Source organism: Empidonax traillii, unplaced genomic scaffold, assembly GCF_003031625.1.
Source record: "Empidonax traillii isolate 1590-97213 ecotype Southwest subspecies unplaced genomic scaffold, ASM303162v1 scaffold1246:size530596, whole genome shotgun sequence".
NCBI classification, from domain to species: Eukaryota; Metazoa; Chordata; class Aves; order Passeriformes; family Tyrannidae; genus Empidonax; species Empidonax traillii.
Window position 1 is genome coordinate 430,965 of NW_020956439.1, and position 25,404 is coordinate 456,368.

The 25,404-nt window shown below is 44.4% G+C and overlaps 1 protein-coding gene across 4 annotated transcripts in view; it reads left to right on the forward strand.

Annotated features, from left to right (window-relative positions):
- Nucleotides 1-416: 416 nt before the first annotated feature.
- Nucleotides 417-25,404, forward strand: part of LOC114069355 (alpha-2-macroglobulin-like protein 1) — a 28,822-nt gene continuing 3,834 nt past the window's right edge. Inside the window, exons 1-32 of one of the 4 annotated variants that reach the window (XM_027906082.1) lie at nt 417-606; nt 1,230-1,413; nt 2,665-2,715; nt 3,057-3,201; nt 3,857-3,909; nt 4,232-4,252; nt 4,734-4,893; nt 5,501-5,585; nt 5,712-5,826; nt 6,882-6,990; nt 7,522-7,631; nt 9,014-9,178; nt 9,476-9,709; nt 10,602-10,665; nt 11,083-11,228; nt 11,803-11,949; nt 13,131-13,304; nt 14,335-14,440; nt 14,974-15,103; nt 15,198-15,423; nt 15,632-15,758; nt 15,899-16,020; nt 16,197-16,248; nt 16,568-16,651; nt 17,246-17,422; nt 18,666-18,747; nt 18,845-19,001; nt 20,375-20,449; nt 21,164-21,317; nt 23,088-23,269; nt 23,678-23,893; nt 25,128-25,249. In XM_027906082.1, the coding sequence (XP_027761883.1) occupies nt 539-606; nt 1,230-1,413; nt 2,665-2,715; nt 3,057-3,201; nt 3,857-3,909; nt 4,232-4,252; nt 4,734-4,893; nt 5,501-5,585; nt 5,712-5,826; nt 6,882-6,990; nt 7,522-7,631; nt 9,014-9,178; nt 9,476-9,709; nt 10,602-10,665; nt 11,083-11,228; nt 11,803-11,949; nt 13,131-13,304; nt 14,335-14,440; nt 14,974-15,103; nt 15,198-15,423; nt 15,632-15,758; nt 15,899-16,020; nt 16,197-16,248; nt 16,568-16,651; nt 17,246-17,422; nt 18,666-18,747; nt 18,845-19,001; nt 20,375-20,449; nt 21,164-21,317; nt 23,088-23,269; nt 23,678-23,893; nt 25,128-25,249 (4,043 nt within the window). In that variant the 5' untranslated portion in view covers nt 417-538. Of the gene's footprint in view, nt 607-1,229; nt 1,414-2,664; nt 2,716-3,052; nt 3,202-3,856; nt 3,910-4,231; nt 4,253-4,733; nt 4,894-5,500; nt 5,586-5,711; nt 5,827-6,881; nt 6,991-7,521; nt 7,632-9,013; nt 9,179-9,475; nt 9,710-10,601; nt 10,666-11,082; nt 11,229-11,802; nt 11,950-13,130; nt 13,305-14,334; nt 14,441-14,973; nt 15,104-15,197; nt 15,424-15,631; nt 15,759-15,898; nt 16,021-16,196; nt 16,249-16,567; nt 16,652-17,245; nt 17,423-18,665; nt 18,748-18,844; nt 19,002-20,374; nt 20,450-21,163; nt 21,318-23,087; nt 23,270-23,677; nt 23,894-25,127; nt 25,250-25,404 lie in introns of all 4 variants that reach the window. The other 3 variants (XM_027906084.1, XM_027906083.1, XM_027906085.1) reach the window with 3 other exon arrangements.

The window sequence follows — 25,404 nt, forward strand, 5'->3', positions numbered from 1 at the left end:
CAGTGAACAGAATGGAGGTGATTTGAAAAGTTTTTACTCCAAACCTTGAGTAATTATTGGACGAGAAGAAGATCCCTAATGATGACCAGAGAGTAGTGAGGATGCATTTTAGAAGTTGAGGATGCTTTCTACAAGCTGAAGATAGTAGCTGGTATGCAAATTTGGCTCTACAGCCAGGATCCAGACCAGCCATAGATAAGATGAATTTTTCTCCTAGGTCCCCTTCAGCCTGAGTTAGAGGTCATATATCCCCATATATATCCCTCAGTGCCCTGGCACCCATGGCCTGGAACACCATCTGAATGTAGATGTGGGTGGAGAACTGTGCTGTGTGACCTTCACTCTACTGGTGGTGGGAGCAAGTAAATATTAGCTAATGTCATCAGCCTGGAAGAGATACTATCTCTGTATATCAACTGCCCTACTCTTTGGACTTAGCAGCATCTGAGGGGGGTATTTAGGATTGCCCCAACCTATCAGCACAGGCAGTTCTCGCCTTCAGTGCGGATCTTGTCAGCTGTCTGTCCCAGCCCAAGCAATGGGAACACCACTGCTCCTCTTAGTCCTGACCCTGCTCCCAGTTGCAGCTGCAGCAAGCCTGGAACCGTGAGATATCTCCTTTTGATTTTGGGGGCTTGGTGGAAGGGACTGTCATTAAAGGGTGGTGCTGAGGTGCTGCACTGTTCAGCATCCCAGAGCTGAATGGTGGGGGCCTTGTTCTCAGAGAGGCTGGGCAGAAGCGGGTCCTGCAGAGTCCTGCTGGAGCAGTGAGCGTCCAGCACCATTCCAGGTGCAGCCCCTGGTGTTGGCTTGTGCAGGCACCGCACTGCACGCACCACAAAGCTACAGAAGCCACAGAAACTTTGCCTCTGTTCATCCTGTGCTGGCAGGGGTGAAATTTGGTGTAAGGACTGAAGCTTAATGCCTCAGCCACTGAGTCTTCGGCTTCGTTCCTCACACAGCCTTGCTCTGTGTACCTGCAATTGGGGTAGTTGGGGCTTGGTTGTTGGCAAGGTGATGGCAGAAAGATATCAGGTGCTTTCTAATTCCACACTGGGCATACTCTTCCTTTCTGGTTTGGAAGTGGAGCTGTGCTAAATTTCCTTCACTGCAGTCCTCCAGACATTTCTCACCCTTGGTCTACCTCTTCATGAAAGTAGCAGAGATTGATTCTGGCCTGTCCACTTCAGCCTCTGAATTGTTTTTAACCATGTGCTGCTCTCTTCTAGTCATTATATGGTGGTGTTCCCTGCTGTCATTCACCATTCCCAAGAGGAGAAGCTCTATATTCACTTCAGCTCCCTAACTGAGACCGTCCACCTGGCTGTCACCTTGCAGGCAACAACCCAGAATCACACACTGGTGCAACAAGATGTGGAGAAGCCAGGCACCTTTCAGTGCATCACCTTCCAGGTGAGTGTACATGTGGCTACTTGATTTGACCGATGCTTTCACCCTCACTTCAGACAACAGGACAGCACTTCTCTGGGTACACTGTCCTTTTTCTACCCATAGGTTGCAAGCAGATTAAGTATATTTCACTACCAGTGTCAGGCAAAATACAGCAGTGTCCTGAAGTCTAGGAAAGTAGGGAATCTTTGCTGTGTAGAAAAAAATCTGTACTTTCAATGTGTATCATCCCATTTCATCACACTTAAAGCCTGGTGGTAAACATTTGGTTTCAGTTCACTCAGTATTTTGTCCCTAAAGATGAGTGTATATCATAGTGAAAGTCAATGCATTGGGATTAGGTTCTTTTCATCCTCATTTCCTCAGGAGCTTGCCCCTCCAGCTCCAAGAGGACTGTTCTGCTTTAAAGCTGCATCTGTATTGCCAGATGTAGTTGCAGTCTGCACAGACATTGAGCTTGCTTTAATTTAGCTGTGATGGTGCTGAACCCACAATGAACTGAATTTCACCTAGTGCAGTCTGGATATTTCTTGAGTGGCTTGAGTTCCTGTCGTTGCAACTGTGCTGCTGTAGTTAGCTTAACTAGACACAGTGACTACAGAACCTTCAGTTACATTTCTGGAGAGCCATGGAGATGGTGCTGAGGCTCTACAAACTGCTCCTCTCTTCCTCAGCACTATACAAAATCACTGTGCCTATGCCCTGCTTGTTCTTCAGATTCAGCAGAACTCAAGGAGGGGCTGTAGTCACTTTTAGGTTTTGCATCAACACGACAGTGATTAACTAAGAGTTTGGTGCCAGCCCATAGGGGAGAGCAACTCCCGGTTCTGGAAAGCCAAGCAAGTCTGCCGCTGGCTAAAAAAAAAAAAAAAAAACAACCAAAAACCTTTCTGCTGGTGAACTCAGTCTTTCTGATACTGAGATGTCCTGTGTTGTTCTGATCAGTATTTCATCTCCCATTACTGCAGATCTGACTTCCCTATGGTTTTATTTGTTTCCATAAAACTCTCACATACATGTGAAGTGGCAGAATGACATGCCAGTTGGTTAACTCTTAGGTTCCTGAACAAGAGGCAGATAGCAACTGCTTCTTCTCCCTGTAATGAAAAATGGGTTACAGACAAAGTCATACAGTGGAATTTGAACTCTGAAGTTTCAGGGATTTTTTAACAATGAGATCATGTCTCATATCTAGGATAAGATGCAAAGTCTCTGATGAATTTGTTTTCCATTTCCTTGTGCCAATCAATCTAGGTGCCAGAGTTCAAGTTTGTACCCACGGAAAGAAATGATTACACATCACAGGTAAGATCCCTCTTTTGGCTGCCTCTCCTCTTAGAAGGCTTCAGCCTCTCTTGTGTCTGAGCCATGATAATGCTTCTGATGCAGGGTGGGAAAGGTAGTAAAGAGAAAAAAGAAATGTGGAAAGAGGCAAACATGACAAGGAGAGAGACAGAGAAAAGAGAATGAGGAAGCGGGGGAGCACAGAGAAGACTATTTCTTGGGAAAGGAGAGAGATAAATCAAAGGAGGGGAAGGGAGGAGGGGGAAGTTGGAGATTTTGGTAGGACAGGTGCCTCTGTTTCTCCTTCAAGCTCTTTGTAGTCTCAGGTAGTTGGTTTTTTTTTTTTTTTTTTAACCTGACAGCCAGAGGAGGTGGCTTTTCTGCATGTCCTGATCCACAGCGGGGACAGTGTACTCTTTGAGGGTCAGAAGAAAGTTCTGGTCAGGCCCCAGAAGAATGTAATTCTGATAGAGACAGACAAGAACTTATACAAACCTGGACAAACAGGTAAGGCAAGAAGGTGGCATGTGGAAATGGGGATGGACGTGTCAAGGTAGCAGCCACATCTGGAGGGAAGATGTCACCAAGTGCAGCAAGTTAAGCTTGTTGGAGATGGAAGAAAGCAGATTTCTATTATCACGTGTTTCCAGGAACAGTTTGAGTCAGGATGTTCCCCTCCAAGATGTGCTACACCAATTCCCAGCCTGCTGCTCCTGGGTATTGTTTTAGCAAAATATCTCTAGTGAGACCTGAAAGGAAAGCCAGGCTCTCCAGGACACTGGACAACCTCTTGTTTTTTAAAGACTGTTGTTAATATTTGAGTAAAGTCTAGAGCAACAGTTCCAAGCTGTGGAATTACAGAGAGTTACACCACAGTCTTCACAATATGCACGGACTGCAGACAGACCCCACTGCAGACAACCCCACTGTTTACCTCAACATTGTAATCTTTCCAGGTGAAGGCAGTGAGTTTCTACAGCCTGCAGCTGCATATAAACCTCCCAGACAAAGCCCTCTGGGGTGGGTTGTTTAGGAAAAGATCTAGATACTTCTGAGGTAAACAGAGAGACATGAATACTGGAGCACAGAAAAGGAGAAGCAGATTTGTGCAAGGACATGTTGCAGCCAGAATGCTTTAATATGCTTTTCTTTATATCTACAGTGAAATTTCGAATTGTGAACCTTGATGAGGACCTTAAGGTCATTGAAAATGAGGTGAGTATCACCTTGTGCTTTTCTAGAAATAGGAGCTTCAGCATGAGACATATTGAGAGGCTCATGAAAGAGACATCTCCCTTCATGCCTGTTAAACCATAAGAACAAATTATCTTTGGAGGAAACCACTCATCCACTGATCCCTTGGAGAAAGACTGCAGTGTACACTGGTACAAAGGGAGGAGAAGACCTAGTGTGGGGTCTGGATGGGGCAGAATTTTCTGATCAAGGGCCCACGTCAGGCAGAGTTATTTATACTGGTTCGCAAGGATGGTGTTTTGCACTGTACAAAACTGAGTTTGTGTTTCTTTTGTTTTTACAGTATTCCCAGATATGGCTTCAGGTAAGAGACAAAGAACTGATGAAAGGGAGATGTCTGTCTTTCTACGGTGCCCTTTCACTCCTGGACAGACTTATGCTGCAAATGTAACTTCATAAGGTTATGGTTATGGTTGAGGTTCAGCTGAATGCTTTTGTACCTGGTCAGCCTGGGTTCTGTGTTCAAATCAGTTCCTCTGTAAAGCATGTAGCTGAGATAGAGGCAGGGCAGTAATGAACATTTGCTCAACAAGGATGAGCACTCAACGATGACTTCTCGTTTCCATGGTGTTATGATGTTACCACTTCCCAGTAGCTTTACAGTTCTTGGCAATCTTTGCAATTCATATGTTCATTAAAATGATACTGGAGGGAAGTGAAGGAGTCTCTCTTAGTTATCTGGAATCCATTCTACTGTGTCAAGGGTAAGCCCTTGTAGTGCCTTCTTGTGCCTGGGTACGGCTTCCAGCATGACTTGGTAGCTCTGCATGTCCTTTCCCAAATAGGATCCTGAACACAACCGTATTGCTGAGTGGCTGAATGTAAAGCCAAGTCATGGCATTGTGGATCTGTCCTTTCCCCTGGCATCCGAAGCATCCCTTGGGAAGTATACCATCTCAGTGCAACAAGACATGGCTCGGAAAACCTTCAGTGTTGAAGAATATGGTGAGACTCGGGCAATAGAAGTGAGGGAAAAGCAGTGTGGGCAGCTGAGCAGAGAGCAGGGTGATGCAGCTGTGTTCATTAGACCTTTCACCCTGGGAGGGCAACAGACTGGGGACAAGGATGGGTCTGTGTGGCACATCTCATTTTGGGCTGGAGGCTCTGCAGCTGCATAGGGTAAAAAGGAGAGGCCGTGGGCTGACAACTAGTTCTACCTATGTCTGGGCCCTGTGATGAGCACATTTTGCTGCTCATTGTCACCCTTTTCTAGGCTAGGTTTACTACCCACACCAGTTAGCTGCTGTAATAGGAAGTGCAACCATATCTTGGTCCCATTCAGTTGCAGTGGTAAGGACAAAACCCTGTGCCACGTAAAATGCTTGTGCTTGACTGAGCTGGAGTAGAAAGCTGTCCCATGTACAATTGTAGCAGCAAATACCAGGTTGTGTGGCTGAAGGGGGTAACTCTTATTGAAGCATGGTGATGAATAACTGGGGACATTGCTGTTTTTCCCCTCATATGGACCAGAGCTGTAACAGAACTTAAAGTCAGTGTCCATACTCAATATTGGGTTTTTTTCTATATTTTTATTTTCCTCTCTTCAATATAGTGCTGAAAAAATTTGAAATAAAGATTGAGCACCCTCCATTTATCACTACAGCAGATGAGGAATTTCATCTGCAGATCTGTGGCAAGTGAGTACATGATACCACAAAGCTCTCCAGGCTCCACTTCCCCTGATGAGCATGGGAGATGCCCTGGGTTAATATTTCTGATGAAGCAGACAGTCTTCAGGTGAATGTTTTTCCCCTTTGACACAGGTATACCTATGGGAAGCCCGTTCAAGGGAGCATAGATTTAATCCTTATGACATTCTCCCAGGCCATGGAAGACAATATACCAGATTCTACTGATATGAGGAAACAAAACAGCTGGGTAGGTGAACAAATATCAGAGTGGAAAGTGTAACATGCTGGAAATGTGTGTCTGTCCCCTTAAACTGCCTCGATGCACCTCTGATGGCCACCAACCTATTTAGTCTGGTGTCTTCCTATTTGCTTGACATTGATTCCGCTTCCTGTGACTGTTGCTTGAATTATTGCTCTAGCTCATACCTGACTTGGTGCTTCAGGAGAAGGTGTAAACTATGCGAAAAACTAAACTTAAGCTTGTTAGTGGTCTGGTCTATGGACTGTGTCCATTTCTGGTTATGGTTTCTGCTCACCTGTATTCCTTAGTATGTTTGTGGTTAGGCTCCATACTTGGTTTTTGCTGTGGGTTTCAGATGCAGCTCTTCTGCCTTGAAAGACACAAGAAAATATTTCTAAATATCAGACCAGCCAGCAACAAGCCAGAATATAAAAGTATAACTGGATGTCTGCATCTTTTAAAATGCACTCCAGCTGGAATGCTGTACAGTCTTAGCTGTGCAAAACACCAACTGAATGCCAGCTCCACATGGCATGCAAGAGGCCCTGAAAGGTTCTGTGAAGCACTTAAGAAGCACGACTAGAAACATAGGCTGTACCCAATCTCTGCCTTAATTCTTGGCAAAGATCTTGCAATATTTAACTGGCAGGATGTCCTTGTTTAATATGCCATATCACAGAGATGGTCATGAATGGAAAGCCACACTGTCAGGCTTTATTCATTAGGGCCAGATAGTTTCAGGGAGACCTTTAGATCACGTAATGACACAGGCTCTTTCAGCTGTGGAATTTGGGCTGAATCCAATCCCCTGATTAACCCTTGTGTGATTTGCCTGAAGTACTTTTTTCTACTACTTTTTTGACGACTGTTTAATCCAAACAGTTGTTGATTTTCTTTTCTGGCTGAGGTATCCATGATGGGTTTCTGCAGTTAAGCTTTGTGAGCTGCCATCTGTTCCAAAAATATTTAGAAATACTTATTTGGGATTGCCTGCCATCTATGGAACTGTTCATCTTCCTCCACACCATGCTCTTTCTCTCTGTTCTTCTCTCTCTCTGCAGACAAACAAGAATGGCTGTGCTACTTTTACAGTGAAGACAGAAGCTTTGGAAATAAATGAAGCTGACAGCTTCATAATTGCAGTAGGAAAAATGGTGGAAAATGGAACAGGTAATGGAGAATATGTCAAGTATTCTCTTCCTCACAAGCAACTTCTTTGGTTTTGGCCTCCCTGTGGCAGTGAAATTCCTTTTGAAAAAAATAACTTGAAGGTTCCCAAATCTTCTGTCATGGTAATGGTGTCTATTCGAGTATCTCTTCCATCTGTTATTACCAGGTTTCGTAATCTTCTTTGCCATTCATTTCTCTTAGCATGTATGAAACTTTTTAGTAATTGCCTGGGACAAGGTGTTCCCCAGCCAGTCCCACAGTGCTGGACTGTTTATAACTAAACAGTCCCCTAGTTTCCCTTTATCTTCAATAAACATAAATTAATACTTATAAATAAATACTTAGAGGATATGATGCATGTCATGAGGCAGAGAACCAAAAAAGGTTGAGGGAATCATATTCTAGAAGAATGTATTCTCTCCTAAATTTAGAGGTTGTAGATGTTGTAGGTAGTGTTGAAGTGCATTTTTGTCTTCTGCTTCCCCAAGAGCACTACTTAGGATTTAACAGATTTTTCATCTCTCCATACAGAGGCACATTCTGCAGAATCAGTTCTAATTCCTGTTGCAACAATAATGAAATCTATAGAGTTTATCAACCTCCATCCGTTCTACAAACGTGGTTTACCATACACAGGGAAGGTAATACAAACAGATCCCTTCTCTATTTAGAGTGCATCATAGATATAACCTTTTGTAGGTAAAAATCAACAATCCCCAGGAAAGTAAATGCTGCTCTGCTGGCATCCAACAGCTAGGAGTCAAGCCTCCTCTAGAAGCAATTTCTTCTCCCTATCCCAATCTACTATATTCCCTGGACTGGAATTTTGGGGCCAGCTGCAGTTTCTGGAGGTTTCCCCGGGAGTAGCTCCTGAAACTAGTGTGTGTGTGTTTGGGAGTGGTGTCAACAGGCACATACCTTTCCCTTCGGACAAATGCTCATAGTAACTTCACAGAATTCTCTAAACCTTGCATATCAGTTCCCTGGCATTCATTTCTGACCCGAGTATCCTGGGCAATGCTAGGGTGATACTGCCGTCCTGGGGCTAGAAAAACCTTCAGGTGGGCCACTACTGCTGACCCCAGCATGAAGGACAAGGAACAGCAAGTTAAGTTGCTGGAGACAAGAGTCCTTCTGATCATCAAGTATCCCGTAGCACTGTCCAAGAAGCAGCTCAGGATCTGAGAAATTAGTCTTGGATTCCCCAGTATAGGTGTCTCATTTGCCTGTATTACCATGTATTTTTGTGCTGGTTTTGGCTGGGGTAGGATTAATTGTCTTCACAGTGGCTAGTATGGGGCTAGTTTTGGATCTGTGCTGAACACAGGGTTGATAATTTAGAGATGTTTTTGCTATTGTTGAGCAGGCCTTACACAGAGCCAAAGCCTTTTCTGATTTTTGGTCTATCACGCTGGCAAGGAAGTTAGAGGTGCATGGGAGGCTGGGAGGAGACACAGCTGGGAGAGGTGACCCAAACTGACCAAAGGGATATTCCAGACCATATGACATACATATAAACTGGGAGGAAGAAGGAGGAAAGGGGAATTCTTGGAGTGGTGGTGTTTGTCCTCCCAAGTAACCATTATGAGCGATGGGGCCCTGCTCTCCTGGACATGGCTGAACACCTGCCTGCTGCTGGGAAGCACTGAATGAATTCTTTGTTTTTCTTTTGCTTGTGTGCACAGCTTTTGCTTTCTCTATTAAACTGTCTTTATCTCAACTCACAAGTTTTTGAGCTTTTACCCTTTCAGTTCTCTCTCCCTGATCATGCTGTTGGGGGAGAGAGTGAGCAGCTGCGTGGGGCTTGGCTGCCGGCTGAGGTTAAATTGTGACAATTTCCAGTACTGAAGAGCTGCAAATTATTAGTTTTGTGTGTTTATTGGACTTCTCTTTGGATCCTTCCAATATGTCTGAAAGCTAGAAGGGCTGAGGAAGCCCAGTGATAGAAGCAATTAATATTAAGCACTGGCAGTGCCTCAGAGTGTGGCACAACAGGGTATTAACTTCCTCCCCTTCTCTACAGATGTTCTGCTCCAGTGGCAAGTCTCCCCTCAGAAATGAAACCGTCTACCTAAAAGTTGATGTCAACGATGAGGAGACACACCTGTCACTCCTCACAGATGACAAAGGGGAAGCTCACTTCTCACTGGATACTACCAGCTGGAACAGCACGCTGGTTGCGCTGACGGTGAGCATCAGCCACTGAAAATCTTTTGTGGGGTTTAAGTCTGGGGTGGGATGTGTCCCCATGAAAAGATAAAGGAGAAAAAATCAGATTGTGGTCAAATCTACTAGACTGAATTTTTGCTAAGACTTCTTAAGAGAAAGTCTTGGACTTTAAAATGATACTTAAACAAAATATCATTCTAAGAATAGAGATGTGTGGTCTGCCATCAGCTCAGCTGATAACAGTGTTCCAGCAGGGGTACAAATTCCCTTGCATCACTTGATAATAATTGCCATCTCATGCCTTTGTGCTTGGAAGGGTACCTACAACCTTAAAAGTCGTGATAACCAAGATTCTTCTGAAAGCTACACAGAAGTTGAGGATAGCTTACACTGGCTGAAACCTTTCTACTCTGAGAGCAACAGTTTCCTTGAGATCAAGGCCAAGAATGATGTGATGCCCTGTGATCAAGAGCAGGAAGTGCAAGTGGATTATATACTTGACCGGAATAAACTCAGATCTGAAGAAGACCACATTGATTTCTACTATTTGGTGAGCACAGAAGACAGCTGATTCTCGGGGCAAGATTGTGCTTACTGATATTTTTCCCTTTTCACACAGCACAGAGATACTCAAATGAAAGGTTAAGGTACTCCAAGATCAGTGTAAGTCAGTTTGTGAGTTCTGTTCTGGCCAAACCTCCACCTGCTTTCCAGTTCCTGAACTTGTTCCATGCCCCCCGCTTCTTTGCTTTGTTATCAGTGCCTTGACCTAAGCTTGGGTGATAGATGCCTACCATCCAACCTGCTTTCTCTTAAGTTCACATGGGTTGCAGTGGAGGACCATCCTGGTTTCTGCCTAGCAGGTATGACCCAGACATCCATCAGTGTCTGGAGCAATCTGTCTGTGAACTAAGAGGCAATCTCTGAGGCAGCCAACATGCCCTGGCCCATGTATTTACAGGAAAAGGCTGGAAAGACCCTTGTGCAGGGCCTTGATGCAGACCCGAAGTATGTAATAATGTTGTGATGAAGTCTACTTCCAAGAAGCTGAGTCCAAAGCAAGAGTGTGCCTACAGCCTAGCTGAGAGGTTATGAGTATCTTGGTTACTGAGCTGGACTAATTCATACGATCAAAAAGTGCTGTATCCTAGTATTACAAACGTCAGAGTTCACTGGGTCTTAAGAGCAGCAGCTCTTAGCTTCAAAAATACCTCTGGCTTAACAAGCAGCCATGCCTTTTCATTGCCTAACCTATTTCTCTCAAGTCTTACACAGCTATACCATCACTATCTCTGCTTCAGAGCTCTTGAAGTCATGACCTGTGAGAGCAACCTCTGTGGCAACATCTGTCAGACGTCATTCTCTCTTCTCAGGTTCTTTTCACACTCTCCTCGTGTTCTCAGAATTCAGACTCTTGAGTGGTGCTTCTCTTTGCTCTTCAGGTGATAGCAAAAGGCAAGATCCTTTTCAGCAGAGAGAAGAAGGTGCCAATTACCCAGCATGAGAGTGAGTAAAAGCATGTGAAGCGCCTCATAACACACCCCAGAAAACTGACCGCTCTCTAGTGACTATATCTGCAGGTGCTATTCTTATCCACAGGTGGGAAATATTGAACTGAGTTCTTAGTGGTAGTTCACATCATTAAACCAACACAATCTCCTCACAGTTCAGTGTCTTTCTAGCAACTGTCCTCCTCCTGTGTAATTGATCTAATATCCAATTTTATGACTTTGCTGCTAGTTTGTACCTTGAGAGAAGATGTGAGTCAAATAAATGGCTGGTATTCTGGCTTTATTGTTAATCTGTGACAGTGTCTGTGTGGGGTGTTGTTATCTCCGCTTTTGATTCTTAATGTGTATCCTACCCCAATGAGCTGATTGAACTGGATGTTTTCCCTCTCTTCCTTGCTGCTGTCTTGTGCAGATTTGCAGGGCTCCTTCTCATTGCCTCTGACTATTGGCAATGACTTCCTCCCTGACATCAAGCTCCTGGTGTATGCAGTCTTCTCGGATGGAGAGGTGGTGGCTGATGTGGAGCAGTTTGAACTAGAAAAGTGCTTTAGACACAAGGTGAGTAGAAATCTCATAAGGAGTATGACAGCATCTTTGGTGTGCTGTGGTCTGCTGTGGCTCCTGGTCCTGTTTTATCCTAACCCAAATGGTGTAAAGTGGATGTACACAAAAACAGATGCCCAGTATTTTTGTCTGGGAAACAAAACAGTCAACCTCCTTCTTCCCTGAATTCCTAGTCCTGCTTTCCACAACACTGACTGGCAAGCTTTGCTCCAGGAGTAAACCAGGCCCTATTGAACTCTATTTTCTTCTCCCATTCCTTATTACTGACTTGGGAACACAGTGTCTCCCATGTTCTCCCTAACACAGAAGAGAAGCCTGTCTGCTTAGCTCTCGGTGGTGGTTTTGGATCAGAGTGTGGTGGATGCATGGTGGTAGAGGAATTCTGGCTAGAGCTGTGTGCACTGCAGCCTGTTTAACCTTTCCAATGGATTTCTAGGTGGGCCTCTCTTAGCATCTTATCCCCCTTCCTTACCTTATTCCCTATCTTTCCCTCTGTTACCCAGACACATAAAAGTCACAGAGTCCTACTCGACAGTGCTAAGTCCCCAGACCCTATCTTCCTTTGCAGGTTTCACTGGAATTCTCACACAAGGAGGAAGTCCCTGGATCAGAAGTTGGACTGAACATCAAGGCTGCTCCAGGGTCCTTGTGCTCTGTCCGAGCTGTTGACAAAAGCGTTCTCCTGAAGAATAACAATACCCTAACAGCAGACAGCGTGAGTGCAGCCAGCCATTACCAATCCCCTAATGTCTTCTGTCTCCATGCAAGGGCAGGAGGAAGCCCATAGTATGTCTCAGGACATAGCTGCAGTGCTAGGTGGCTGCCCTGCCATTCCCCCTCTTTTGGCCTCTTTTGAGCAGTTATGTGATGATCATGTTCCTCATGCATCATCCCTGCACTCTGGGTCTCTCCCTGAAGAGTGATGGATTCTACATGGCACTGCAGGGGTAGGCAGGGAAAACAACTTCAAAGAGATGCTGGTGCTTTCCACTTGTCTCTCTGCTCTTTTGTCTTTCACCAGTCAGTGAGGCTAAGCCTTTGAAATGGAGTTTTGGCCCTATAGAGTCCTTCTATCCCTCTGCCCCAACCACTGCTGAATTGACATGTGACAGATCAAGCTGAGAACCTAAGCAGTTCTTTAAAAAACAGTAGATATAGGCAGCACACAATGGCTGGTGAAAAGTGGTCAGGATTTTGTCAGCAAATGGGTGCATTCTGAGAATCTAGAAGGATTGGAGGAGCTTATCTTAAAGCAGCTGTGTGTTTCAGAAGAATGAATTAAAAACTTAAAGAAAAAATGCTGCAAAAATTGAAAATCCTAACATAATTCCACGATGTATACCAGAGGTAATAAAACAGGTATATGCCTCATGGGAAGTTGTAAGTTAAATGACAGCAGTCCAGACTGTTACAAAGAAGCTTCACCAAATCCAGGGGGGACATGCTGTACCTGTAAATAAGGCCTACAGTGTGATGTGGTGTTCCATTTCAGAGGAATGCTACTCTTGTGCAGAGTATTTGCATCATCTACTAACAGCTCTGTGAAGTAGTAATCTTTAAATATGTAAGTCAGATGTGCCAATGCCTTGTGCTCAAACTGAATTGTGCATTTTTATCCAAATTTTGCACCCTTGAGCTGAAAGGCTTGAACTGTCTTGCAGACTAAAAGCTACTTGTCTACGTCCACTCCTTGGGTATATATCCTTTAGTATATATTATCCTATATATATATGTCTCCACTCCTTTATATTATGTCATTTAGTATGAGCTGAGCCAGTGTCAACTTCCTCAACTGCAAAGCTTTACAAAATGTAAGAGGGCTCCAGTCCAGCTATTTGACCTGTACATATGCTTGTTGGTTGGCTCCTTTTGAAGACCTCTGTTTTTCCATTGCAGTTGTATGATGAGATCTTTGAAGACAGTTTCACAATTGGAGGACGAGGGTTCCCTTATCACTTGGAAGACTTTGAGGGATACCCTTGTCTGCCCCAGCAGCCCAGCCTCCACAGAAAGGCTCGGATGGGTGCACCGTGGTACCAAAGTGAGGCTGATGTCTTTAATCTGCTTAAGGTGAGTGTCTATACTCTAAACTTTTCCTGGACGAGTGATTTCCAATATGCTATCCTGAATGCCTACAAGAATTTACTTTTTGCAAACTTCAGCTGCCCTGACTTTCTTTGCTAAAAGTCATCTGTTGTTGTTTTTCAGTGTAGCCACACTCATTTGGGGACTATGGGGAAAGATGAGTAAGCATAGTGCAAACCACCTGATTATAGAAAGACAGCATAAAAATCAACAAATTTAGTTTAGTGTACTATAACTACAAAGGGGGAGTGGCAAGAACATAGCAGTAATACCTGAGCACCTCACTGTATTTTGACTGATCACCACTTGGCTAGGATTTTATTTACAAACTACTTTACTCTGTGTTTCATTGAGTCTGTTCTTAGTTGTCCTCAAACCAGTTTTAATAAAAATAAGTCTTTCACAGTTTGGCTTTATAGCTAACTGTTGAGACAAACAACAAAATAAACTAATCTGCTAACAATCACGATAGCCAGAAAAGTGTTGTCTGCTAACTGAAATCGAAGAAGTGCTGCTTCCGATAGAACACTGTTTAAAAAAAAAAACACAAAACAAACAAGTAGAAGCACCTCAAAACAGCAGAAAAGAGTAACAACATGCTGAAAACCACCCAACACCTAGTCTGAGTTGCATGGGCTTCTCAGGCTGACAGAACTCTACCTTAAAAACACAGACCCTGATTCCCCTCCAAAGGCCTGTTGCTGCGCTGTCTTCTAGATGCTTACTCCTAGAGTATGTCTCATTGTTAGGGTTAGGCATATGTAGTACAGATCTAGTTGAAAGTTACTGGTATGAGAAGTAGTAACTGGTCCTTGTATTCCTCAGAAAGCTGGTTTCCATTCCTCATGCTGTGGTCAGAATCTGAGCCTGTAAATCTATGGATTTAAGCAATCAGCATTTAAAAGTGTTTCAGCTGTCATCAGCCCCTGTATGATAGCTATGACCATGAGATAGTTTCAACATTCCTAATTTCCTTTTATTTATCATTGATTTACCCTCTTTACTCATTTCCCAGAGACTGCGCATGAAAATAGTAACCAATACTAGAATCAAGAAACCAGTTTCCTGTGTACGGCCAGACTTTGAGACAAAGATACTCAAGATGGAAAATCATATTGTTGGTAAGGAACAGACATGTCCATCTCCTTGACTGAAGGGGTTCCCCTCTCCCAGTTCTGGCCAGCCTGCAGCTGAGACAGCTGACTTTCATCCTGCTGCATTTCTTGTTTGTGTATAAGAGCAACAAAGCCTGTGTCCATTTCAATGGACCTGATTTATAAATCACAGATAAAAGCTGAAATCTCCATGCTTTATTGGTGGCCCTGTGTTCAGTGTTTTTCATACAAAATGTAGTGTGCTCTTCACCAGCACTTTCACAGATTATTTAAGAATGTGACTCCATTTTAGCATGCTGTCTCCCCCTGGATCCAGACCAAATTTGGATCTGCCAGACTGAGTCTCAGGCTAAACTCCATCCAACTCTGTCTCCCTCAAGCTGTATTCCCCAAAGGTACACACAGTGTGTCAGGTTCTCATTGAAATGCCAACCCTGTCCACTCTTGTTCTGTGCCACAAAACATTTCTTGTTTGTGTTAGATTGCCTGTAAATGAAGAACTAATTTCACCTATAGGCATATATATGTTGTTTTCTGAGATACTACTTGCTTTCTAGCTGACAATCTTGCTGCCCGTGCTGGTTCTGAACCTCACTCTGGTGACAAGAAGAAGCCAAAACCACGGACACTTTTCCCAGAGACCTGGATTTGGGATTTGGTTTCTGTCGGGTTGGTAACAGCCTCTACCTGCCTTCCCCAGAGACACTCCTGGAGCATTCTGACTGCTTCTTATCAAGTTCTCCTCTTCTGCTTCCTGCTGTAGGGGCAATGGGCAAGCGTCTCTCCAAGTTGCTGTACCTGACACCATCACGGAATGGAATGCCAACACCTTCTGTGTTGCTGATACTGGCTTTGGTTTCTCACCGCTGACCACTCTTAGGGTCTTCCAGCCTTTCTTTGTGGATCTGTCACTGCCATACTCTGTGATCCAAGGAGAGACTTTCAGCTTAAAAGCCACTGTCTTTAACTACCTCAAGGACTGTATGCAGGTGAGTTCCTCCAAGAGAGTTCCCCCAATTACACAGCCTCTGTTGGAACAAAAACTTGAGCCCAAAGGCAACCTATGAGGTTCTCTGGAGCCCTAGATACTGGCCATAAAGCACTCACACTTTATATGACCCAAGGTATTTGCTCCTTTGTGCAGTATTTGTTACTAACACTGTCCCAACATGTGCTTGTACATCCAACCATACTCAGATCCGCACCACCCTCACAGAGACTCCAGAACTAAAGGTGGATGCCTGTCCAAGCTGCCAGTTCACCAGCTGCCTCTGTGCCAATGAAGCAAAAACCTTTGAGTGGAATGTGACAGCCACCAGGCTGGGTGAGTTTGGGCAGAGGGATGTGTGGCAGCTGGTGGGAGGAGGGGTGGAGTTTGCCTGTGTCTGCATGTCTGGGCCTAATGCTTGTGCATACAGCTGTCTGCTTCAAGAACTCAGCAATGTCCCCCTGTGCTCTCTGCAGGCAAAGTGAATGTCACTGTAAGCAGCATGGCAGAAGATTCACACAGTCTGTGTGGTAACGCAATTGTTGTCACACCTTTGCAAGGAGGGAGAGACACAGTGATAAAACCTCTGCTTGTGAAGGTTAGTCATATCTCAGGGTGGAGAACCCCTGGAGACAGTGGTTTGTCCCCTGGGGCAGTTAGCAAGATGCTAAGATAAGTTTAGCCTCTTCTTTTTGGAAAGCAGACAAACTTGCTGAGGCATGGTGACTTCCTTTCTTGTCTTCCCTATCTGAACTACTCTTTCTCCATCTGCAGCCAGGAGGAGTCCTGCAAGAGAAGACCCAAAATGCCTTTCTCTGCCCTTCAGGTAGGGAAAAAGAATCCCTGACTGCTATTGACCATGAGAGCAGGATGGAAGGGGCAGGGCTAGGGTAAATCCCAAAGGTTGGGCAAATTTGTCAGAGAAGAAGCGCTGATGGTACCATCCCTGCCTGGGAGAACAACCACTATAATTTGTCCATGTCTTTCTTTTACCTGGCAAAGTTTCCTGTGTTGAGGTATTTGTTTGCAAGTCTTGGCTGCTGTGACTCAATATCACATTAAGCCTCATCTGGGTCTCCTTGAATGTTACACTTGTGTGTGATGCTTCTTCCCTGGGATAAATTTCTGGGTTCTGCCTTCCTTAGATAACACCGTCTCTGAAGAGTTCTCCCTGACTCTGCCTGCAGAAGTGCTGGAGGGATCTGGCCGAGCCACTTTCTCAGTGATTGGTGAGAAAGGCCTTCCCTGATCGTTGGTCCCCAGTGAGAAAAGCTTGCACAATGTTTTGACCTTACTGATGCACTGACCTCACCCCTCATGAGATTATCTGTTATGGGTGTGATGTTGGCCTCAGAAATGCAGATCAAGTAATCTTTTCCATGTTTATCCCTCCCATATGGCATGATTCTAGGTGATCCCCAAGTGGCTGGAGGAGAAGGCACAAAATGGGGTATCGCCTCTGACTTCTGTCACTGCCATCCACCTAAGTGAACCAAAACCATCCCTGCAGATTTCCACCTAGTTTGCCTGTGCAATTACTTTCCCTCCTTGGCACCCAGTCTGGAATGACAGCTCTCTTTACCTTTCTTTGGACCCCCTCAAGGTTCACATTCCCTCCTTCCTTCCAGAACCATGACGTCTTCCCTTTCTGTGCTGGCCTAGTCTGTTAGGGGTCACCAGAAATCTCAGTCATATCTGTTCAGTTAGGAACTGGCTCTTTTCTAGGATCCCAGTAGAGTTTAGAGAAGGCAGCAGTCCTTTCATTTCATACTGTTTGATGTCTGTGCTTTTCCTTTCTCCTGTGTCTCCACTTCAAATGCAAGGTGACATCATGGGTCCAGCACTTCAAAATTTAGACCAACTGCTAAGCATGCCCTTTGGCTGTGGTGAACAGAATATGGTTCAGTTTGCACCAAACATCTTCATACTCCAGTACCTGAATAAGACTAAACAACTGAATGCAGAAATTAAAGATAAAGCACTGAAATTCCTGACAACAGGTAAACATTGTCCTTCCTCCTTCTGCTGCAGAATGAAGCTGATCTAAATCATGATTGTTGGGCACAGGTGTGGTGGGAAGGTGAAGGGCAGGGATGGGAGCACTGCCAGAGCTGTTACAAAGAAAGGTATCACAGAGAAAAAGGAAAATGTCTCATGGAAAGAAAACTGTCTTTCTGAAGAAAGCAGGACTTCTGTCTTTGCTGTAACTGAAGTACTAAGTCTGCTTTTTTGAGAAGGGTGTGGGTAATTAATGATTTCCATCATTATGTGATGCATGTTTACTCCCTTATCAGTCCAAGGCTGACAGAAGTACCTGGTGGAAAAAGGGCATCAGCTGCTATTACATGGAATAAAGAGTGGCCTTTGGGAATTGATGGGATTTCAGTAGTTTAGTGTTTCCCCATGTTTTAGGACACATATTTTCGGGGTGTGTCAATTCTGTCTGGTATAATCTGAATTTAATATTGTGCCAATGTCTGCGTCTCATGATGTAACATGCCTCACACTTGAGTCTGCCAGTCTACTTATCTTACTGTGCTGCAAGCTCAGCAGCTCCCCTGGATAGGATCTGAATCCCTTTCTTCTACCATGAGCATGTACTGATATCTGGGAGAGGGGAACCTACCCAAGAGAACGGTGGCAGCAGAGAGGCAAAGCAGGGGCTAAACAATGCGGGCATGGAGAGGGTGCAGGGAGAGCAAACAGATGCAGACAGCATTCTGGCCTCAGAGCTTAAAGGCATGGCCTTGTTGCTTCCTGTACATCCCATAATAAGTGTCTTTTGGAGTCCCAAGAGGGCCTAGCAGAAGTGCTGAAAAACAAACAGGGTTTCATTTTGGTCCCCTCTAGGAAGTGCCTTCCTCCTCACTCCTACTGTTCTTTTTATTCACAGCAAGGGCCTGTAAGGGCTCACTGGAGCATGGGAGACGTGAGGTGGCTGAGCATGTCACCATTCTGTAAAACAGCAGGGAAGATACCCACAGCACTTGCTCATAACAACTGCAGTAATGTAGAGCAGCTGTGTGGCACACTTCAGTGATGCTGTGCAACTGCTTCTTGTCATGCTGTTGCTGTGGGATGCATGGGGAATTGTGTGCGGGTGGCGTGCTTGCCTCAGTGTCTCTGACTGCAGGACCTGGTGAAGTCTCTTGCTGTGAAGCCAGGATTCCCACAGCAAGGACACAGTCTGAGATGCTACAGGTCCTCACAGTGACAGTCATGTCCCATCACCTCTTGTCACAGGTTACCAGCGTCAACTGCTCTACAAACATGACGATGGCTCCTACAGCGCCTTTGGGAAAGGCGATGACCAGGGCAACACATGGTGAGTGACCAGATTTGCTATTGTCACCATAAACCTATTGTCCTTGCTGATTCATCTCCTGCCTGTGACATGGAATTCCTCTGTGCTCTGCTCACAGGCTGACAGCTTTTGTAGCCAGGTCCTTTGGACAAGCCAGCTCTTACATTTACATCGATAAGGATCACGTGCACAGTGCTCTGCTCTGGCTGCAGAAGCACCAGCTGCCCAGTGGCTGCTTTGAGAGTGTGGGGAAGCTCTTCAACAATGACTTGAAGGTATGGCTGCCAGACATGGGAGTGAGAGCAGGAGGAACACAATGTGAGGCACGGGGTTGCTTCCCCCAGGCTCTTCCACTGTGCACGGTAGCACAAAGCAATGTCCCTATGGCCTAGCACAGCCAAGGCATCTTCCCAGAACAGAATGAAAAAGCATGGCCTAAAACAGCAGGCATTTCCTCTGTGAGAGGTTTTAACCTCTGCTAGGCTTTCTTCATTTTTACTCTAGCCAAAAGACAACACAACTAATTGTGTGAAGGCACTTGAAGCACACAGGGAGAAATATTTTTATATTTTAATGCTTCTCTAGAATACCCTGGCTGGATTCTCCCTCTTCTCATGCCTTACAAAGAAAAATAATTTATGTGCTCTGAAGAGCACAGTTGTCTCTCCGTCACCCAAAAAGTATGACTTCTCCTGGATCATGGCATCCCCCAAATGATCCTGCAATATAGCTGGAAATGCACCAAACTCCTGGTGTACATGTCCCGATACTTAGGTACTGAGCACTGCATATGCAGCATGGCAGTACTTGGGTTCATTGCCTTTGTAAAGGTATGAACAATCCAGACTGGTCAGATTGCAAAATAGCTCTTATTAAATACAAGGCAAGCTCATGAAAAAAAAAAAACACACATGCTGCTACTTTAGCAAAGCAAAGGGTTATGCTTTTTTTTTTTTCTTAAAATTTGGGTGCAGTACAAAATAAAACCAGAGTGTACATGTAGATTGTTCATCCTTGCCCGGCTTTCATTAATTTTGCATATTGAGCTTTCTATTTGAACTTCTTGGGATAGGTCTTGCGCCCCTGCCTGCCTTACATTTCAAAGTTTCTGCTATTCAGTGTGAACAATGCTTATTAGCATCTTAGCCCAATTTCCCCCCCCTCATTTAGACTTAGTCTTGTCTCATGTCTGAGGATCCAAACAGAACTTCCCCAAGAATTAATGTTCTCTGATGTGAAAAGAGGCTCCTGAAAGCCTGTTTAACAGATCAACCTGTAGCTTCTCTAGTCAGCTGAACTGTAGGTAAACTTGCATACCTTCTTGTATGCAAATCCTGCACACTTTGTTCAAGTGTACAGTTGTAACATATTTAATTTTTAATAAAATACATTGCTTAACAGTTTGCTTTATGCCCTTCTATGAGAAGGGATGCCTAGGCTGTATGTACAACACAGCTCTGAGACTGCCCTCAACACCAGACCTTGGTGATATCCAGCAAGTGTCCTTGTTTCCTGTCCAAGAGTGCCCAGAAGCATGATACTGTACTCCCTCAGAAAGGTCATCCATAGGCAGTTGCAGTGACTATACGATGACAGGCAAGCTGTGGCTGGAATTGTACTTCTCTGATGATTATCTATGTGCTTGCAGGGTGGTGTGGACGACACAATCTCATTAACAGCCTATATCACTGCTGCACTGGTGGAACTCCATCTGGAGAAAAATGTAAGTCACCTCTGAACTCTTGCAGGGATTGGGAACCAGCTCCACCATTCATTCCTTCCCTGGCCGGTGGCTTCAGGGAGAACCCAGCCTGAGGTGCTGAAAGGTTCTCTCATTTGAACTTGGCAAGGAATTCCTAATAGAAATGGCCTGATTTTCAGCAAAGCAGAAGACTTGCTTTTCCCAGCTGATCTCAGGGGAAACAATTGTCTCTCAAAATGACAATACAAGGGCTTGCAGGGAAAGGCAATAGCAGCTGATCAATAGAGCTAAAGGAAAATAAAAAGGCCCCCTTTCAGGTATGCAATGCCCTCCCCCTCTCCCCCCCCAAAAAAAAATAAAAGCAATGATCTACAAGATAAGTATAGACTGTTCTAGCAAAAAAGAACTTGATGGTATAGTTATAAAAACAACATCATACCCCCTTATGGTCCAAGACCTACAGCATGCAGGTTTGACAACTCTGATCCAGTGTGTTGCCAGATGCTTCCTACAGCTGGATTCTCCACTATATTAGCAATCCCCTATCCCAGTGATATGTCCAGTCACACCTTTGCTTTTGACCCACAGTGATGTTTTGTCCACTCTACTTCATGTTCCACAGCCATGAGATAGATCCTAGCAATAAAGTAAATCAAATATGTATCTGGAATAGGTGTTCACAACAATGTTTTGTTTGGTCAGAGGAAATTCAGTTGGTTTGGATTCCTTTTTCAGGACACCATGTTGGATAATGCCTTACACTGTCTTAAGAACGTAACACTTGATAAGACAAGCCTTTATGTCAAGGCTTTGATGGCTTATGTCTTCACGCTGAGTAAGGACATGGAGAAGAGAGAGCAGCTCCTGGATATGCTAGAGAAGGAAACGGGTAGGTTGTTGCTGTTGAGAATATTTTGAGTCCTAGAGATAAAAACTATGTTTAAGGTCTGATATCTGTAGCATTTAATTGCAGTAGTCTGGGAGATTTATCTGTTCTGAAATAGGCTTTTGTGTCAGAAAAATCATAATGTATTGAAGCTGTGAGAGCCTCTAGTTTTTTAAGACTCATGAAACAATTTCTAATCAAAAGCAACAGAGGTGATCCATGCTTAATTTGTATGGTCAAAATGCTTACTTGAGCTGTGGTGCTCCTGTCATTCTTTAGCAATTCATATATAATACAATAGATCTTGCAGAGGACACTTGCCTCACCATGTCTATTCAGGTGCTTATCAGGGCACTTACTTGAAGAATTCAAATCTTTTGACTGCTTCCCCACTGATTCTGTACTCAGCTCAGGGCCCTTGGGTGGATGCATCTTTGTTGCTGTGCTGCTGAGCTTTTTTCTTCTTTTTGTGTCTTTAACTTGGGAAAAAGATGGGCTTCTGTCCTGAATGAGGATGCCAGGGTGGGGGGTTCAAAGCACCTAAGCCTATGGTTAAACAGTAATGTTACTGGAGTTGGTTTAAGTTCCTCCCCACATTTGTTTGTCTGGCAGTATGGTGAACTACGTTGGGGGCTGAAAGATAACACAGAGGAAAAGAGAGACAGAGGATTTTTCAGTCTGATCAGCTACCACTGCAGAGTGCAGCTCATTGTATTAGCCTCTCAAGCTGCCAGCTGGTTTCACAGAATAGCTGGTGGGCAAACTGAAAGAAGTAGAATTGCACACATTGAATGCAATACTTGTCAGAGCTGCCTCTGTGAGTATACATGTGGAACAAGGAAAGAACTTTCTGCTGTGATAAACGTAATGAAATAATAAAGGCCCTCCATAGAGAACCTGAGCTATATTCTAAAGTCTTTAGGCTGTTTTAATGCAAACAAGTGATTTGATGGTTCTTCTTTCAAAAGGGAAGGTTTGTTCTGAAAACTGACTTTGAATTTAAAAGCCTTTAAGCTTTTCACACTTGTACCATTGCAGATGTCTACACTGGCACAATTAAGTTAAATTCTTAGCTGAATTTTGGTTAGCCCCCTACTATCACTGCAGCAAAATATTTGACCAGACTCAGATGTTTTCAGTACTTCTGAACTTAGACTTTAGGTGAGAGCCCAGCTCTTGCTTAAATTGTCCTAGCCTATGCACTGCATAGTGAGGATGCCAATAAAGTAAGTTGTGTAGTCTTGTTCCTCCAGTAGCCTGCCAGCAACACTCCTTCAAAGAGTGACCAGTTCTTGTACAATAGGTTAAAACTGACTGGAAGTGAGTCCTGGAGTTTTTCAACACAGAGGGTCCTATTACGCTATGCTAGGTAAAAGCAGAAACAGTGAAAATGCTGAAGCTTGGAGACATAGCTTTGAATATACACAGAGCTGAATAAGACTTGGAGCATACTTTAAACAGAGAACCTCTGCTCAGAGTTCACCAATTTCTAGGGGAATTTTTTCCTAGAGGAACTGGTTGAGGATTTGGGGCCTGGATGTATCTGTGTTTTCAAAGGAAGAAATGGAGCCTATCATAGATCACTGGCCCTTGCAAGGTAAAAAAACCCCAAAGGATGGTTTGGCTTCTGCACTCTGAGGTGCCCCAGAAAGGCACTTGCGCTTCTGATGCTGTACAGGAAACTGTCAGTCCTCAAAGAGTCTCAGCGCAGGAGGAGCTGATGTTCATAGGGATCTACAGTTCTTCTCTTCCCCGTGTTTCTTCCCCCATCAGCAGAGCTACTGGCATCCCATTCTGGTGGTGAAGAATCTTCTTCTATGATTGAGACAGTAGCCTACATTGTCCTGGCTCATGTCTCCAAACCAGACTCGTCACTCAATGAAGCATCAGTGAGCAAGCTTGTGCGCTGGCTCAGTAGACAGAGAAATGCCTTTGGAGGATTTGCTTCCACACAGGTAATAAAACAATGGAAAATCATGGGAGAAAAAGAGAGATGTTGTGCCTGGAGTGATGTGCACATCTCTCATATGCATGTCACTCTAGATCCATCCTTTGCTGACAAACGCATATGAGCCCTGCTTGGGAAGGGGAGTGCTGTGGGGAAACTCTTTTTTGTGTAGAGTAATTGGGACTACCGAGGGTCTGGGACTGCTAATCCCAGGGCTCAGAAGTTACCTTTTCCAGGTAACAGAAGTCCTACTGCTGCCTGTGGCACAGACTATACACTTAGTGGTGTAGAGCCCACTAGTATCAGTGTGAATAAGGGCCATGAGGACTGTGGTCCTCCCTGCAGTGCCTGAACTAGTGTGCTCGATTTTGTACTCCACGACTACACAGCAAAGTGACTGATTCTTTGTCTTCAGGACACAGTTGTTAGCCTGCAGGCCCTCGCTCAGTATGCAGCCCTGATTCCTCAGGAGATCAGAGATGTAAAGGTGATGGTGAAAGGCAAGGAGTCTTCTCCATTGGAGTTCCACGTGCACAAGAACAACAAGTTGGTCCTGCATCAGGCATCTCTCCTCGGTGTCCCAGGGACGTACACAGTGCAAGCAACTGGCAGCGGCTGCGTTTATGTACAGGTGCGTATATACAAGGAGCAGAGCTGTCAGGCTCTGCCTCTGGTTATTGAAGTGAGGCTTGGCTCCAAGCAAGCTCTATAGCCTCAAATTCTGAGTAGGATTTTGCTTTCTAGGCAGAATCACGTCAAGCTTGAAGGTACTCAGGTATACTGTGTTGTCATGCTTTCACTGCAACCATCTCTGGTATCTTCTTCTCAGAAATGTCTCAGCTTAGCTGTCCCATGCTACAGAGCCATGTTATTGTTAAGAGACCAGTATATCTGAAGTCAGGAGTAATGAGACACAGAGCAGTACCTGCTTCTATTTTGAATGTATGTTGCTGATGTCAAGCTTCCGGAGCTGAGCACTATATATTATGTATTCTGATGTAATATTCCTTGGGTTGTTGTCACACGCAGAGATGAGGAGCGATGTAGTACCAAGGTCTTATTCCAGTACACCAACACAACTGGTCCATCAGGAAGATACATCTTATTTTTCTGGCAGTTATGATAGTGATCCACTTATGAGCCATTCATGCAGCAAGGAATTCAAAGGCACTCCCCGAGAAAACCTCCCTTACTGGATCACTTCTGTTCAGCCATCTTTTACAGTACTCACAGAGAATCTGCAAGCAGTGTATAGACAAGAGGATTCAAAAAATATTTATTGTTAATGCATGTAGGAGGTAACTAGGACTCATACTACTTGGCTATACTTGAATATAGTAAATAAGCATAAGACATCTGATAAGTATCTGCTGGCCAGGCTGTCAGTCACCAGGCAGGTGGAAGAAGATTCTGTTTGGAGGAGTGTGATCATCAGTCTTCCTGAGTTTTCCTTTTCTGATTCTTTGTTTTTTCTGTCTTTCTTTTGAGGTTTATACTTGTTTTGCCAGTATTTTATCTCTTGAGACCTAGAACTACTATTAGCATGTCAAGAGTTAACAGTTACACTTCTTTCTCCCTGTGGGGCAGTCTTAGCTAATGTACTTTCTTAAACCTTAACAGTAATTTTTTCCAGTAAGACTGAATGAGGCCTTGTATCACAGATAGCTGAGTCTCCATGCTGAGGGGTACATTTGGCAGGTGTTATGATGCTATGTGCTACACAGCACATCTCTGAACTGAAAGTGCATCTGGCTCCAACTGTGTTAGCCACTGGTTATTTGTGAAAAGCTGGAGGCACGGGCAATCCTTTAGCTCACTCAGGGAAGCTTTGGGGAATTTCACAGAAATTTTTTCTCCCCCACCAGACCACTTTGTTCTATAACACCCCACCACCAAAAACAGAAGAGGTCTTTGTCCTGGATGTGGAAACAGTACCAAGAGAATGTGATGGAGTCAGGAAAGAGCTTGACATCCATCTGTCTGTCAGGTATGAGATCCCTTGAGGCTCCATCTTCAGTGTAAAGAATTGGGAACTCAGTTGTATGACCAGAACCCTGTCTCTGGAAACAAAGACACAGGGATGATCTCTTCTTCTCCATAGATCCCAAAGAGATTGTTAACAGAGAATTAAGGCCTGGAGGA